The sequence below is a fragment of the Mastomys coucha genome, unplaced genomic scaffold, assembly GCF_008632895.1.
Source record: "Mastomys coucha isolate ucsf_1 unplaced genomic scaffold, UCSF_Mcou_1 pScaffold23, whole genome shotgun sequence".
Lineage (NCBI taxonomy): Eukaryota > Metazoa > Chordata > Mammalia > Rodentia > Muridae > Mastomys > Mastomys coucha.
The window spans coordinates 101,690,378-101,706,961 of record NW_022196906.1 but is presented as its reverse complement, the minus strand read 5'-3'; the positions used below and the strand labels follow the sequence as shown (position 1 = coordinate 101,706,961).

The 16,584-nt window shown below is 52.3% G+C and overlaps 2 protein-coding genes across 7 annotated transcripts; one reads left to right on the top strand and one right to left on the bottom strand.

The window, feature by feature from the left end:
• The first annotated feature begins 3,153 nt into the window (after nt 1–3,153).
• Inka1 (inka box actin regulator 1) lies at nt 3,154–4,973 on the top strand. The gene is made up of 2 exons (XM_031344762.1): nt 3,154–3,503; nt 4,125–4,973. The coding sequence occupies exons 1-2, from the start codon at nt 3,453–3,455 to the stop codon at nt 4,920–4,922; spliced, it is 849 nt and encodes a 282-aa protein (XP_031200622.1). The 5' UTR covers nt 3,154–3,452; the 3' UTR covers nt 4,923–4,973.
• A 153-nt stretch (nt 4,974–5,126) lies between these two features.
• On the bottom strand, nt 5,127–13,504 carry Uba7 (ubiquitin like modifier activating enzyme 7). 6 transcript variants are annotated; one of them, XM_031344758.1, is made up of 24 exons: nt 13,379–13,504; nt 13,127–13,295; nt 12,889–13,023; nt 12,669–12,775; nt 12,256–12,346; nt 12,029–12,152; nt 11,838–11,935; nt 11,599–11,745; nt 11,038–11,208; nt 10,756–10,860; nt 10,521–10,601; nt 10,286–10,441; nt 10,047–10,212; nt 9,769–9,968; nt 9,599–9,666; nt 9,334–9,517; nt 9,188–9,262; nt 8,846–8,999; nt 8,277–8,359; nt 7,926–8,018; nt 7,641–7,832; nt 5,994–6,086; nt 5,813–5,913; nt 5,127–5,369 (listed from the first exon to the last, which is right to left on the bottom strand). In XM_031344758.1, the coding sequence occupies exons 1-24, from the start codon at nt 13,405–13,407 to the stop codon at nt 5,240–5,242; spliced, it is 2,952 nt and encodes a 983-aa protein (XP_031200618.1). In that variant the 5' UTR covers nt 13,408–13,504; the 3' UTR covers nt 5,127–5,239. The 6 variants fall into 6 exon arrangements, with proteins under 6 accessions (XP_031200618.1, XP_031200615.1, XP_031200616.1 ...); XM_031344755.1 differs by having other exon boundaries at nt 7,926–8,359; XM_031344756.1 differs by having other exon boundaries at nt 7,743–7,832; nt 7,926–8,359.
• Between the last annotated feature and the right edge of the window lie 3,080 nt (nt 13,505–16,584).

Here is a 16,584-nt window from a genome sequence, read left to right as displayed (position 1 = left end):
AGTTATAGATGGTTGTGAGCCATCATGTGGGTACTGGGAATTGAACTCTGTTCCTCAGCAAGAGTAGTCAATGCTCTTAACTGCTGAGCCATTTCTCCAACCCCTAATTTAATTTTATTTGAAGATTTAATTTCTTTCTTTCTTTTTTCTTTTTCTGTTTTGCTTTGTTTTGGTTTTTTGTTTGTTTGTTTTGTTTTTTTTTTGTTTGTTTGTTTTTTTCGAGACAGGGTTTCTCTGTATAGCTCTGGCTGTCCTGGAACTCACTCTGTAGACCAGGCTGGCCTCGAACTCAGAAATCTGCCTGCCTCTGCCTCCCAAGTGCTGGGATTAAAGGCATGTGCCACCACTGCCTGGCTACTTTTATTGCCTGCATATGTTATGTGAACCATATGCAATGTTTATGCCCACAGAGGCCAGGGAGGGTGTCAGATACCCTGGAATTGGAGTTACAGATGGTTTTGAGGCAGCATATGAGTGCTGAGAATCAAACTAGGTCTCTGAAAGAGCAGCAGATGTTGCTACTGAGCTATCTCACAAGCACTATTTATCTTTTTTTGTTTGTTTGGTTGGTTGGTTGGTTTGGTTTTTTTGAGACAGGGTTTCTCTGTGTAGCCCTGGCTGTCCTGGAACTCGCTGTGTAGACCAGGCTGGCCTCAAACTCAGAAATCCACCTGCCTCTCAAGTGCTGGGACTAAAGGCATGTGCCACCACTGGCCGGCCCAGGTCTCTTTTGATTGACAAGGTTTCTTCAAATTGCCAGGTTATTCCTGCTTTGGCTCCCAGGTAGTTGAGACTGCAGGCACATGCCTTTGTACACTCTGAAGCCAGAAGGTTATTCTTTTGTGTGTAAGTGGAGGTGTGTGTTTGGATTGGTACTCGTGTGGAAGCCAGAGGTCAACCTCAGGCGCCTTCTTCAGAAGCCATTCAGCTTGGTTTGCTCTGTTGTGTTTGGTACAGAATCTCTCATTGGCCTGGAGATCACCAGCTAGGTGAGGCTGTCTACCAATATCTCTACTTCTCAGCACCGGGGAATTATAATAATCCATTGCTGCCACACTTGGCTTTTTTTGAAGATGGGTTCTGAATATCCTCAGATCTTGATTCTTGTGGTGTAAGGGTTTTATTGACTAAACTGTTTCCCCAACACCAGACATGTATCCTTTGTTCTCACTCTTCCTAAATGTTTGACGCTTGCTCCCATCCTCTCTGACACACCCATGCTGGCTCAGAGTTCTATGTCTCTACTCTTGGTTAGCTCCTCACTGCTTCTGCCTCATCTTTCCTGCCTCCATCCAGTGAAATATTTTCAGGCCTGGAAACTGCTGGCCTCTCCCCTCCTCTGTCTATGCTCACCACCTCCGCCTCCTCCAAGACCATGGCCTAAAATGCCACCCCCTGGCTTTAACAGTCCACTCCACTCCACCTCAGAGCTTCTTTCTCCTGAGCTCTATACTCATACACACACTCATACTCATAGCAGCCGACCCTGTTTCTTCTCAAGACTCATGTGTCCTCAGAGCCAGGCAGTGGTGGCACACGCCTTTAATCCCAGTGCTTGGGAGGCAGAGACAGGTGGATTTCTGAGTTCAAGGACAACCTGGTCTACAGAGTGAGTCCCAGGATAGCCAGACAGCCAGGGCTACACAGAGAAACCCTGTCTTGACCCCCCCCCAAAAGAAGAAAAAACAAAAACAAAAAACAAACAAAGAAAAAAAAACAACAACAACAAAAACTAACTAAAACCAAGGAAGCACAAGTCAAGGGATAAAGACTCCCCCAAGTATTTAGACAGCCATCTCTACAACTGTGCAGAGCTAGCTCCCCATGCTTCTCTTTAATTCCCAGACTGTCCAGTTTTACAGAGAATTCAGGCCTATTTGGATCTGGTCCACATGCTCTACACCAGACCACAAGGCTGTGAAGCCAGCTTCGGTGTACTCTTCAGTCCTTGTCACCATCGTGACCAGCAGCGAGGTCTATGGGAAGAGGAAGCAGAGGTCCCTTTCTACTGGGTGTTTTTAATGGCAGTGCCATCCAGCCAGCTGTTCACACTGGAAACTTGGATGCCATGCTTTACCTACCCGTGTCTGTGCATCAGTCAGGCTAGATCTTAGTTCTAGATCCTGGAGTCTAGAATGATGCTTCTGTTTACCCTCTGGGTTCAGAACCAGGCTTTCAGACACACACCGTTACCTGGGATAAAGGCCAGAACCTCCCCTGATTGCAGAGTTATTCTCCTAAAATAACTGTATCTCGTAGAAAACAGTCCTGGTTCTTCCCTGAGAAAAGCTCCATGCTCTCTATGGCACCAGAAATAAAACCCAGAGACTTCCATAAGTCTTTTGGAGGCTTGACTTGGATGATGTCTCTCCATCCACAGACCCCTGCCCCATCCATCACACACATCTGTGTTTTCCTTTTGTTCTGTCTGCCTAGCCTCTGCGCCTGGATAGTCTTTACATTGGCAGACCCTTTCACCTAAAATGCCCTTCCTCACTGGACCCAAATGGATTGACCCGACATCAGCCGTATCTTTTTAAGAGTCCCATCCCTTAACTGAACTCATTTCCCTCATTCTCCTATATTTTTTTGTCTGTGGATAGATCCAGTCCGTCTCCAGTTAGACTGTACCTCTGATGATCGAGTGGCCTTAGGAGAAAGGCTCTAAACATTCGAGCCAAAGAGCAGTTTTCCTTTTCCATTTCCTGCTCGCATCCTATCCATAGTCAATGGTGCGGGTTGAGGATGCAGACCGTAGCCCCGCGATCTCCACTAGAGGGCGGTCCAGCCTATCTCGGCTCAGATCAGGCCGGAGGGATGCTGGAGGGGATTTTTTGCCATCTGTCTTAAGGCTCTCTTCGCTGAGTATGCACCGGACGGAAGGAATCTCGGTCCTATCATTTTTCAAGGATGGTCAAGGTCAGCCTGGACAGACATCGAGTGGGCCACAAAATTGTGAAATCAGAAGATAAGGGTGCAGGGCCCATACGTGGGCGTCGCATCGGGGCCCCAGTATAAGAATCCGCTATTTCACCAGGGGGCAAATTGAAAAGATGAGGTCACAGGATGAACGCGCGGGGGCGGGAGGGGCTCGTGCTGGGCGAGGTTAACTAAACTTTTTGAGACATAAAGGGGTCCTGAGCTACACGCTGGTCTCCCGTGCAACTACAGCCGGGCTCCACCAGTAGAGCGGGGGCCGGAGGCGGGGCTGAAAGGGGAAGGACAACTTCAGCCTGCCCCGCCTCCATTGGCTAGGGCGCCGGGGGCGGGGCGGGGCGCGGCTGCCAGATGTTGGGGCGGCAGCGGCGCGAGCTACGGAGAGCTAGGAGCCTTGGAGTAAGGCAAGGGTGAGGACGCCACTGGCGGGCCGACCCGGCCCACTCTGCCCCGCTCCCGCGGGTGATCGGCGAGTAAGCCGGCCGACCTGGAGAGTGTACAGCACCAGCACCGACATGCACAGCGCTCGGCTTGACAGCTTCCTGAGCCAGCTCCGCTGGGAACTGGTGAGTCTTTGGAGTGGGTGTGGTTGTGAAGATGTGTGTGGGGTGCGTGGCTGCCGCCTGGAACAACAAACGGCAACCGGGTGGACTCCGGGTGCCCGAGTCAGGATGGGGGTAGGGTAGCGAGCTACAGATGGCCCAGATGGCCCGCTTCGGGTTTCTGACGGTTGGGAACTGTTCTGGGCATCAGGTAACAGGCGCCCAGCTGGCCGTGCTGGCGGCGGGGGTGGGGGTGGGGGTGAAGAAGAGTTGGGGAGAGAAGTTTCTTTTGGGGGCCGACAGGGAGTACCCAGGGCCCAAAGAAGTGCTGTGCTACTGTGGACATCCCCTACCACGGGCTGGCCTGTACCTCCTTCCTCTACTCTGCCTGCCCGCCCTGGTGGCGCGTGCTGACTTGCCCGGCCCTGCGTGCTGCAGCCTGCCACCAGCTCTGCGGATGGGAGCCACATGGGCCTCGAGTGCCAGTGCCCCCGTGTGGGCCCTGTGCTTAGAGTTCCGCCCTGCCGCCCAGAGGGTATTCAAGTCCTTCTGAACCCTCCGTTGTCAGGGAGGGTTTGCTTAGACACTAAGGGGTCCGGGACTAAGAAATCCCTGTCCAACATTTGCCCCTATCTTTTTCTCCAGTTGTGTGCTCGGGACACAGGCTCACCTCCAATGTCTGGCCCACTGCAACCAAAGCCCAAGACAGATCAAAATATACAGCCCAAGCGCCAGCTCAGGGCCTCCGATGTTTTGGAAGAGGATTCTGTCTGTTGTGTAGAAGAGGAAGAGGAGGAAGGCTTGGTAGCAGAAGACAGGGGTGCACCCTTGGGATGTCCTAGGGAGCATGCCCTAGATTGGGACTCTGGCTTCTCCGAGGTGTCAGGCAGTACATGGCGAGAGGAAGAGCTCTCTGTACCCCAGCGCCACGCACCCCGAGAATGTCCACCTCATAGCCAGCGTTTCTCAGTCAGTGACATCCCTGTGCGCAGTAGGGCAGCTGTAACCAACATACCTCCTACCCACCGTCCGAGGCCCAAGTCCACCCCAGATGCTTGCCTGGAACATTGGCAGGGACTGGAAGCAGAGGACTGGACGTCGGCCCTGTTGAACAGAGGCCGCAGTCGGCAGCCTCTGGTGCTAGGGGATAACTGTTTTGCCGATTTGGTTCACAACTGGATGGAGTTGCCAGAAGCAACCAGTGAGGGGAGTGATGGAGATGTACCCCGAGCTCGGGCTCGACCTCCTCAGTTCCTGCTTGGTCTCTCTGAGCAGCTACGGCGTAGGCTGGCCAGGGCTCGACGGACAGCTATGGCGGGCAAGCGGCTCTCATGCCCACCTCGCCCAGAACCTGACCTGCCTGCGGACATCTCCCGATTTGCAGCCCTCATGAACTGTAGAAGCCGCCAACCTATTATCTACAATGATGTGAGCTACCTCTGACCCTGCCCTCCAGCTACGGACAATAAAGGCTTTTTTTTCTTTTTTCCTAAACTGCTAGTCCCATACTCCTGAGGCTTCAGGAAATGTCTCCAGCCCAAGACAGGCCAGTCTAGAATGTTCCCTCTCCTTTTCCAGGGGTTCCTGTCTTAACCCACATCACCCTTGTGTACCTTATCATTCATTTTCTACCATCCACTCCACTTGTACCTTCCTTCAACAAGTTTTTATTGTTGAAGTCTTTGCTGTGGGCTGAAGATGCAGGAATTTTATGCAGAGTTCATTATGGCCAAGTGGTGGCAAGGTGGCTAGCCATCTTGTCACAGCTCGTAATGCAGAGGTGGGAAGGCCGTTTCATCCTCCTCGCCCTCACAGCTCAGTTCGAACACCAGAACCTTCAGCCCAGGCTTGGGCTTCCAGCCGGTCACCTGCTGAACCAGTTCTGTCACCCTGGTATGGGAGGGGGTTTAGGGGAGATTTTGTAGGTGAGTCAAGGCAGACAGAGGGCAACCTAGTAAGGTCGAGAGGGTGCTGGTGAGCCCTCGAGAGCCCCATCCAAGGAGCAGGAGCGGCTCAAGGCAGGAAACATCTGAAACTATTTTAGGAGCAGCTGGTGGGGCAGGCAAGAGGCAGGAAGCTGTGTGTCCCTTGAGAGTAGGCTGTGAAGGGAGGTGGGGGCTGGGCAGGGTATGGGGAGCCAAGGGGGCTGGCCAAGCAGACAGCTACTGAAGTCCCCTTCCTCAGGCCCTTAGCTCCACCCCCAGGCCCATTTGCTGGCTCCATTTGGTGAAAGAATGCTTCAAGAAGGTGTGAGGGGCCTAAGAGAAAAAGACTGAGAAAAAGACATTGTCACCCAAGCGCAACATGGTAGGGCCTTTTTATGACTGGCTCACCTGAGGCACAGGTGCTGAGCCCGCTTTTCAAATGACCACCCTGAAGAATAGAGCAGAGCCTGTCCGTGGAGCAGCATTTCCACCTTTAGTCCATGTTCTTCCTAGAAGATATACATCAGATGCCCATTGGGCCGGGCTGGGCCGGGCTGGGCTGGGCCAAAGGAGTGGAGACAGGGCATACCTGGAGATGGGCCAGCAGTGATTCCAGTGTCCTCTCAGGCTGCTCAGCAGGCACCTTCAGGCGGTCCCAAGAGGTCCATTCCAGGTGACGGAACTACAGGATGGAGGTGAAGGGGATTTAGAGATTTCTCACACAAACCTGCAACCCCTGGCCCAGTTACTAACAGCTTTTCCTAGAGGAGGAGCTGCTCAAGAGGCAGGAAGCTGCAGCCAAGGGGTGGGGGGTGGAAGGTAGGATCTGGGCCCAGAGTCTCAGCCCCCTCCCCGCCCAGGCTAGGGCCAGCACAGGAAATGGAGCTATGGGGCCCTGAATGGGGAAACAGACATCCATCGCACAGGCCAGCTGGAGGGGGGGAGGCTGAGGCTGCTTCCTGAGGAAGCTGGAGCTGCGTTGCTGTAGTCTCCGATAAAGCGGCTTGTTCCTCTAAGGGGAGCCTGGGAGCTGAGAGCTACAGCTCGTGCTACCAGGCAGCCCTTACATACAAGGCTTCGGACTGCTCGCGGGCATGCAGAAACCAAGGGCATGGTAACAATGGAACCCTATTGACTCAGAGGGTCCCTGCTAACAGGGATATAGTCTGTAGAAGCTCTTATTCTTGTCTTGTCTTCTTCCCAGGTCAAAAGTGTTGGTACCTATAGCTGAGGGCTGAGGATGTAGCAGACATCCAGAGTCCAGGACAAAGTCCCCCCCCCCCCAACCATCAGAGAACATACTGGGGTCGAGCAGACACTAGGCTGGAGGCAGGATGGGGACTCCTACCCACCCCCATTCTATGGACAAAGGCAGTCTCTGTGCTGGCTAACAGTGGGGCACCTCACAAAAGCATTCTGTGTGCTTGTCCAGAGGGACCCTAGGCTAACTGGTGACCTCTGTCCTCTCTCCTAGTGAGGGCATTTATTCTGTCCTCTTTCCTGTGCCTCAGGGAAATGCCAACTCGGGCAGAGCCTGGGCACACAGTTGGAGGCATAGCCATCCTGTCTTCATAGGAACAACCTCCCCCAACACACACACACACACACACACACACACACAAAACCAACAGCACCCACGTATGTGCCCACATGCACTTATTCACATTGAGGAAGATCCCTGCTCTTCCATCTGGCACACAGATGTACAAGCTTGATCCCTTCTTGGTCACATACCAGGGATGCCCAGACCTTGGTGCACTCATATGTAGTGGTAGAAACATTCTGTCCCATAGGGCTGAGACTCACACTCCTGGTAGCAAGCCTGATGCCCTTTAACTTGGCTTAAGGTGAACAGAACAGAGCTCCTCAAAAGGAAGCTAGATTCTTTCTGGGGCTGAGTCTATCTATGGTAGCCCATCCCTCCTCCCTCCCGCCAGGATATTAAAGAGAAGGGGGGAGCCATGGGGGATGTCTGACTCCACTAATGAGTTAAAGCTGCAGCTCCCCCAGACCCTGGACTGCGGGGGGGGGTGTTGGGGGTATGGCTGATGGCTGCTTCCTGTGTCTGACAGCTCCTAGCCTAGCTTCATAGCAGGAAAGGAGCTAGATGGAGTCTAGAGGACTCCCCCATAGTCTAGGACCTGGAGAGAGCCCTACAGCTAAAGAGAGGACAGTTTGCCTGGGTGAGTAGAGGGAAAATTCAGGCCCAGTGGGAACAGGGGCATCAGAAGCTCACCGACTGGACGGCTGGGGCAGAAGGTGCCGAGCGCATGAAGTGGTTTTCAGCCAGGTGCAGACAGCTGTGACGAAAGGTACCACGGGACCGGTGTCCACTTACCACCTTATACAGCTCCAGGCCCAGTAAGCCTGCCACAACTGCTGTACTGGTGACAATGGCTGGGATAATCCGGCCCACAATTTGCTTGATCTATCAAGGACAGGGCATTTGGTCTGGGCTCAAGGTTCAGGGATAAGATTTGGCTCTCATTTCTAGGCCTGAGCCTCAAAGGGGTGAGGTTACCCGCGCATGGTTAACTGGTAGGATCCCATAGTTCTGACATCGCAGGTCTGTCGCTGCTACCACAAAATCCACATGGAAGTTGCTGTCATCATCCTGCCAGGCCCAGATCACAGGAGTGTCAACACTGCAGTGGCATCTCTCAGCATGGCCACCTGTAGGCCACTGACAGGCTTCTGTACAGTTTTGTGGTTGGGTAGCCACCATCTCTCTCCTTTGCCATACAGTGCGGCCAAGATGCAAGGGGAGTGAGCTGCTTCTACAGCCTCGACGGGAGGAAACCCAGGTTCTCAAACTGCCCTGCTTCCTTACCTCCCCTGAAACCCAGTTCTTCACCCCATCTTGGGACCCCACCTTCACAAACAGCACAGGTTTCAGTGGGGGCCCCTTCCTCCAGTCGTCCAGGGTTTCCTGCAGTTCCTTCAACTGTTCCTGGCCTGTCAGGGAGCAGGGCTTGGGCTCAGTCCTTAACTCATTTCCTGTACTCTAGAGCCTCGTGTCAGTTCTTGGGCTCTGCCAAACCCGCCATTTGCCACCACTTGATCTAAACAAGGACTCTCTTGGTTGATACTGACATCTACTTCCTTGCAGCCCCACTCTTCCCATGTGGTTACCCATATGGCTCTGTCCTCACCTGGAGCCACAGCTAGGTACTCCTCAGAATTTCTTTTCAAGTTCTGAAAGTCTCTCAAGAGAACTGGGATATGGTATATAGATATGGATACGGATATGTAAGTAAAGTACTCACACATACAAAATAAAAATTAAATGAACACACAAACAAGTAAAACCAAAGAGAAACCAGAGAAAAGGAAGTTAAGTTGGCTGTCTGGCTTTTAGGCCCTATTTTCCTTCTAAGCACAGGCTGAGGACCTGCGGAGGGAGGGGCAGGAATAGCTGTACAATAAATCCTGGGACCTCACCAAGCTCAGCAGAGAAGAGGTTCTGGGGTGTGGGATCAGACTCTAGCAGCCCCTTCAGCAGTTCCCTGAGTGCAGGCCGACTTTGTGAGCCAGGCAGCCCATGCATCCGTGCATACAAGTTGGCAGCTGTCAGTATGTAGAGGAAATGCATGTCCTGTAGCCAGGCAGAGAGCGGGACCCGTGGGTACGTGGAATGGGGAACATTGCCCCTTCATGGCTCTGTCTGAATGCCTGCCTCTCTCAAGGACAGACACTTGAATTTGCACAAGCATGGTTCTCTCTTAGTAGAATGCAGAGGTGGTATCTGCCCTCAGGGTACTCAGGTCTGATGACTCCACTCACTTGGTTGGGGTCAAAGTGCAAGGGATGTGGCCACTTTTTGGATCCTGATGAGAACAGAGTTCCATCCTCAAGCACCTAAGGAAATAGAGGCTGTTGGGCTACCTGGTCTCCAGGAGCCGGCAGCTGCCCAGCCTCTGACTACCTACTTTATCAGATGAGGAGTGCCTCAGCAGTTCCAGGATGCTATCATGGAAACACAGTTGCCAGTGGCCAAGAGCCCACACCACGCAGTCTCTCCAGGTCTGTGGGCGAGTTCTCAGGACACCCATCACTTGCTGCAGTAAGGCCAGTGTTCCTGTCCAATCCGTGCCCAACGGGGAAGTGCATGTCCTGCAGAGGGAGGAGGACATTTGAGGCTGAACTCTGTGCCTGGAGTCCTGGACTCCTACCCACCTCTGTTGTTGGCCTTACTGTTGTTGGTAGCCATTGATGGTCTCTGCAGATAGTCTAAAGAGCTCCTCAAATTCTTTCTGGGCCCACTGTAGCGGGAGATTGGGGGTGGGAAGGAAGGATGATAAAGTATTAGATGAGGAACAGATCTGCAGTTGAGGCCTGAGATAGGGAGAGTACGATGTATTTACCTGCAGGCTGTGCTCCATCGTGCTGGGGAAGTGCCGCAGGGTACACACAGGGTAAGGAGCATCCTCAGAATCTGAGGCAGGACCTCTGTAGACTTCAGTCACTTCTGGCACAAACACTGAAGCACTCCCCCGGGTTCCCTGGGTGCCTGCCTCAAGCAGCGGTTTCAGATAGTGGGTGCATCGAGCAGCAACATAGTGCCCTGGCAAAAGGGCAGAGGGTGTGGAGTGAGGCTGCCAGAGGCTTGGGCAAGGGGCTCAGCTCCGAGTGAGGAACTCACGGGCCTGGAAACTGTCCAAAGCAGCAACGACACCGTGCACCCTGGAGAAGAAGCTGTCATCATAGATGCCCTCTGTGGTGGGATCCAGTGGGTAGGTATGTGCAGTCACTTGTAGATCTGGGTTTAGACGACGGGCTGCTGCTGCGGCCACCTCTGCCTTGGGCCTCTGGGAAGAGAGGACATGGGCGCATTAGTAGAGAGCAACCTGAGACTCAAGGATATGACGGGCCAGCACTCACCCTAATGTCCTTGGGCCTGAAGAGGAACTGCCTGCTGAGGTTGGAGTGCTCTATGTGGTCCATGTCAGCAACAGCCACACCTCCATTAGCCCCAACTCCCAGACCCACTAGGGCAAAGACTTTGAGCATCTCACAGCCAATGGCACCAGCACCCGCCTGTTGGCAGGAGCAGTCTTAGCCAGAGCACATGGTGTAGATTTCCCAAAGACATCCCCACTAGCATCCCCCAGCTCACCAGGAGGTAGTGTTGGCAGCTCAGTTTCTCCTGAAGACCAGTCCCAAACACAGCAATTTGCCCATCGTATCGGCAGTTTCTCTAGGGAATGCAGATAATGGCCACTGATGGCTGACAGCCTGTGCGGTGTATCATTATCCTGAGTTGTTTAATCTGGACCACAGAGGTGGTTTTATTTGGGGGGGGTTCTCCTCTAACTCTAATTTTGAACAAGGCTTTCACCCCCAGTTCTTACTGGATGACAGTCCTCAGGACTGGGAAGGAGCTTTTCATCTGGAAGACATTCAAGTGCGTCAAAGTACAGCCACTGATCCAGGGGCATGAACTTCCTGGAGATTGCCTAGAGGGGTACATCACTCTGAGGGCCTCTGTCAACTCCTAATTCCCACTCCACTTTTGATTCCGTCTGAGGGCTACAGCTGGGTTGGTAACATGCTCTGTGGCTGCTGCTGGGTATGGGTGCCCACTGACCTGCCCATTTTCCCAAATCCCTCTCTTTCTCCACATGTGTGCCTACCTTCAGGGCTTCCTGAGCAGCCACACCTCCCAGAATGGCTGCCATGGGGCTTAAGCTACCAGCACTACTCAGGACAATTGTCCGGAGTAGAGCCCCATCCAGCGACTCTTCTTCTGTCCCTCTTAGTGGCTCTAGGTCCTGGGCCAGCCCCACCACGATCTCTGCGTCATCCTGTGGGATGGCACTCAGGCAATAGCATATCTGGGCCTAGTAGCCCCGGCTTGAATTCTAGCCTCCCACTCAAAGCCTTCAGGCACCCGTCTACCCTGTCCCACGGGAAGCAGCAGAGTCCTAAGAGGGAAAGCCTGACATTGCTGCTGGGCTGGGAAGTGCTAGCAAAGGACGTCCAGCACCAGCCAGAGGCACTGAAGGCACCCACCCCCACCCCCTGAATGAGCACAGCTTCCGACCTGCTTGTGATGGCTTAAGGATGGAGCAAGCAGGCATCTCCAGGCTGTAGGCCTGGTACATTTATGGACATAGCCTCCAGTGGGATGAGATCTGAAAGGTGAGACCCAGGTGAGAAAGAGGCTGTGTATTGTGTGATGTGGGGCCACTCACAGGATCCCAGGGCTTGGGTAGCCGGCCATGAAGTTGCTGGAACTTGTGCAGTGCATGGAAGGCCTGATGTAGGCAATGAGCACGTTGTACTTCCTGAGTATTCTGGGCCACCACTTGGGGCTGAAGCAGAGCTATGTCCAGGGGCTTCTGTAGGGAGTCAGGGTTGCTTGGCTCAGGGTCAGGTCTAGGACACTATGTACCCCTTCATGTGCTCCCATCTCAGATGTACTTGCACGCACATGCCTCACAGTCTTGGGTCTCTTGACTTCGGTGACCACCCCACCTCTCAAGTAACGGGAGAAAGTTGTTGTATCTCCAATCTCCAAGGACCCATCTTCTGCGAGAGAGCCGTCCTAGTAAGTTGTGATCCCCCCCAAATATAACTTGTTTCCACACAGCCGAGGCAGTGGTTGGAGCAGGGTTGGCTTACTCTGCACACGGACAGGCTGTGGAGAATGACTGTTGAGTTCAACCATGCCTTCAATGTCTGAGAAAATCACCATGTCCCCATCATAAAAGGGGCCTCCTCTCAGGGTGACAATGCCGGGGGAGCCCTGAGGAAGAGAGGGCTTGTCTTCAGAGTGCCTGTACCTACCTTCCACAGGTTCTGGCACCGTTCTCTGGATATCAGGGAAACCTCTACATCTCAGCACCCACCTGAGAGATGTGCTGGATGGCAGCTGTCATGGGTTCTGCCTCGGTAGGGTCCACAACAGTGAAGTCCTCACCAAAGTCACAGAAGAGCCGCCTAGTATGGTTGGCGGAAGTTACTGAGGAAGCTCATCATTTGCGAGTAGGGGACACTGGGACAGGCCCAGAGGGAAAGGAATTATAGGAAAGACGTGGAGGCTTTGATTTGGGCATGCAGGGTGCACCAGAGCAGGTCTGCATGCTGAGGTGGAGAAAGAAACAAGGGCAAGACTGTAGTTCAGAATTAAGAGCATCCTTGGCTGAGCTTCAGGCTGAGAGGGGGAGGATAGGGCCAAGCTTAGGGCCAGGTGCTGGGCAAAGCATTGGGACCAATTGTTGGCAGTGATGCGGTGGGGGTACACAGGTGGTAGTCTCCTCACCCCACAAGGCCCCGGGTTTCGGCCATCAGGAAGCAGACTCCATGCTTGTGACACAAGGTTCCCACCTTCAGTTGGTCCTCCAGCTTGGAGTCAGTCAGCACCACTACCTAGATGGATACTGTGGTTAGCAGACCAGGAGTCACTGGCCACCTTCTCTGCCTTTAAGGGCAGGAAGGAGATACTAAGTTAGCATGCAAAGTGGCGCTGGGGTGGTAAGCACCTGGAAACCCCGCAGGAGGTCCTCGGTGAGGTCGCCTTTGTGGACGGAGATCTGGACAGCTTCATTGAGCTGCGCCAATTGTGCGTGAGAGGCCTCAGCCCTGCTCCTTCCCAAGCTCTCTTCTGAGAGGAAAAACTAAGGACAGCTCAGTGCAGCTTGATCAAAGAGGCGCGCCCCTACCCCCGCCCCCGTTGGCCCCTGCTCTGGGAAGCAGCCTAGAGACCCCAAGGGCTCTTACCTGAGCAGCCAAATCAGCCCAGCAGGTGGGATGGGGATCATGCAGAGTGAGGCTGCCCACTCCGGTAAGGACCAGGTTCTTGGCTACCTCAGCTCCCAGACCCTGCAGGCCACATAGCAAGACTTTGGCTTCCTGGATCCTCTCCATAGCAGGCAGTCCCAGTACATACCTGTGGTTAAGGAGAAGGAGGTGGCAGCTGGGGACCAAAGGTCTGGAAGCCACCCGGCTTTGTTATCCCACCTGGAGACTCACAGCTGCCTCGAGTATAGCTCCTCATCCATCCTCAGTAGTGGGGCTAGAGAGGAGGCGGTAACGTTCACAGGAGGAGAAGGGAAACAGGCTTAGAGCACCTAAGCGCTGGTTGCCGCTGGTTACAACTTCCTGGCTCCTCTGTAATTTCAGGAAACCAAAAGTGAAACTAGTCTGAGTTGGTTCCAGGTCCTGCCAATGAATGTGGACAGATGCCAGCCCTCTGCAGGCCAACTGGGGTTTATCGCCTGGATAAGTCCCAGTGCTACAAGAGGCCAGTGAATCTCTGAGTCAGACCTGAGAAGCTCAGGGCGGCCACAAAATGAAGACATGTGTCTTATATATTTTAAAATAACTTTTGTTTTGCCGGGCGGTGGTGGTGCAAGCCTTTAATCCCAGCACTTGGGAGGCAGAGGCAGGTGGATTTCTGAGTTGGAGGCCAGCTTGGTCTACAGAGTGAATTCCAGGACAGCCAAGGCTACACAGAGAAACCCTGTCTTGAAAAAACCAAACCAAATCAAACCAAACCAAAAAAACCCAACTTTTGTTTTGAAGTAACTGTAGACTCACAGTAAGTTGTGAAAATAACACAGGGTGTTGCTGTGTGTACTGTTTGTGAGTATTTGTGTATGTGTGTTTTGTATCAGCATATATTAATTACACATAATAATATGCTTCATTACAACACTTTCATACATGTACATTTTGATCATGTTCACCCATTAGCTTCTCTATCCTCTTTCCATTCTTGCTGTTCCTCTTGGTGACTTGGTGAGTTTTGTAGGAGTTTCATACAAGAGGATAAGCAAGAAGTTATTTATGGAAGCCATGGGCACCTTATCAGTGGCTACAGAACTAAAGAAAATGTCTCACCCTCCTGGAAGAGTGAGGCCTAATGAGTCCCTGCTCCTCCCATGATATGTAAACAAGCCCAAATTTTGTACAGATCTTGCACAGGTCACAACTATTGTGAGTTCAAGAGTATAACAGCCATGTGTGGCCAGAAAATCGTGTTCTGCAAAGACTCCATCCTCCTGTTTTCTAAGCCAGTAAAGGGTGTAGAACCCTCTGGAACTGGAGTTACAGACAGTTGTGAGCTGCTGTGTGAGTTCTGGAAATGAAGCCCAGGACCTCTGGGAAAGCAACAAGTGCTTTTAACCACCGAGCCACCTCTCCAGTCCCTATTTTTGTTTTCTTGGGGACAGGGTGTCACATAGTCCAGGTTGACTTGTTATAGTCAAGGATGACCTTGAGCTTTTCTGATTCTTCTGCCTTTATTCCTAAACAGGCATGCACCCCCACACTCAGATTCTGTGATGCTGGGCAAGGTAAATACTCTCACCAACTGAGCAACAGACTCAGCCATACTTTTTTTTTTTTTTTTTTTTTTTTTTTTTTTTGATTTTTCGAGACAGGGTTTCTCTGTGTAGCCCTGGCTGTCCTGGAGCTCAATTTGTAGACCAGGCTGGCCTGGAACTCAGAAATCCGCCTGCCTCTGCCTCCCAAGTGCTGGGATTAAAGGTGTGTGCCACCACCGCCCGGCTTCAGCCATGCTTTTTAAAGTTCTGGTTTGTTTTTTGTTTTAGGGAGAAAAATCCCATATAATCCAGGCTGACCTGCCTGGAACTCATTGTGCAATTGATAATAACTTCCACCTCTATACTAATTTGAATACAAATGTGTACCACTACACGTGGCTTGATGCTGGAGTTTGGACCTAGGCTTGCCATGTGAGTCTTGCTCCCATAGGAACCCTTGGACTATGTTCATCCTCTCTAGTCAGTTCCCCCAGGGACCATATTCCTGCCCTCCCCCAGACAGTCCCCCCAGTGACCACACCGATCCCTCTGGAGGAAGTCAGTCCCCCAGGGACCTTATGTTATTCAGCTTTCTGTCACTGTGACAAAATACCTGAGACAAATGGAAAAGTTCCCCTCTGAAAAACTGTGAAGTTGCTGGGTGTTGTGTTGCATGCATTTGGGAGGCAGAGACAGGTGGATCTCCAGGAGTTACAGGCCAGCAGGAGTCTCACAGTGAGTCCACCCCAACCCTCCCTCTTACACACACACTCCAAAACCAACCAAAAATACTAAGCTTTCTGATCTACAACACATTATCTTCCTGTGTACCTTATGGGTTATACATTTTCGGAGGAAAGGGGCAACCATATTTCTAAATCCCCTTTATCACAGAAATTGTCAGCAGTAGGCAGTAACTCCAGTCCCCACTCCTAGTCATTATATTGTCTCTACAGGTTTGCCTGTTCTAGGCACTATAAATGGAATCAGAGAGCCACTGTCTCTCTACCTCACCTGTTTCATTTCCTGTCTTGAGTTGCTCCTCACTTACAGCCTGACTTACAGATTCTCACCACCAGTGATAAGACTGTCGCCCACTGTAGATGATCCTGAGGGTAACTGACCTAAGCCCACCCCCGGGTGTACTAGCAGCCAGCCTCTATGTGCAACTCCCCTCACTAAACCTCTTTGCCTCCTGGCATCCCCAAATGGGATCAACACCCACAGCTGTCTAACTTATCTTCCTCTTTCTGTGCCAAAGCAACTTTGGGGAGAAAGTTTTTATTTTATTTTAAGATTCAGGTTACAGGTTCATTGCGGGAAGTCTAGGCAGAGGGTGGAGCAGCAGGTCGAGCTCAGGAGCAGACAGAGTGCATGCGTTCTTGTGCTCAGCTCTTTGTCTGCTCTTTAAACAGCTCAGATCCTCCACCCAGGGGAGGAATGGTGCCAATTTACGGTAGGCACAATCAAGATAACCCTCCACAGACATGCCCACAGGCCAACCTAATCTAGACCTCACTGAGAGGTCCTTCCCTTCTAGATTATGAGTTGACAATCAAAGCCAAGTATCACATATAGAAGACTATCATCTCCATCCAGATAGCTTCAGGTTCATCTCCATTTCCTGGCAAGCGGCTGGATGTCTTCAGCAGGAGGTGAGAGGGAAACGGGAGCAGGAAGCACACTGTATGAGAGGGAAATGGGAGAGCTCCTGCCCAATAACAGGCGAGAGCCGCTTAGGCCAGCTGACCCAGGTGAGCTGCCAATAGGGAGACCCTCGTGGAGAAAGTCCCTAGAGGCTAACAGTTGGTCAGTGGTTATCTGTTGTGCTTTCTGGAACTCACTGGGCTCACCCACTCGCTTTGTTTACAGTTTAGACTGTGGGGATGCCATTCTTTTTTTTTTTTTTTT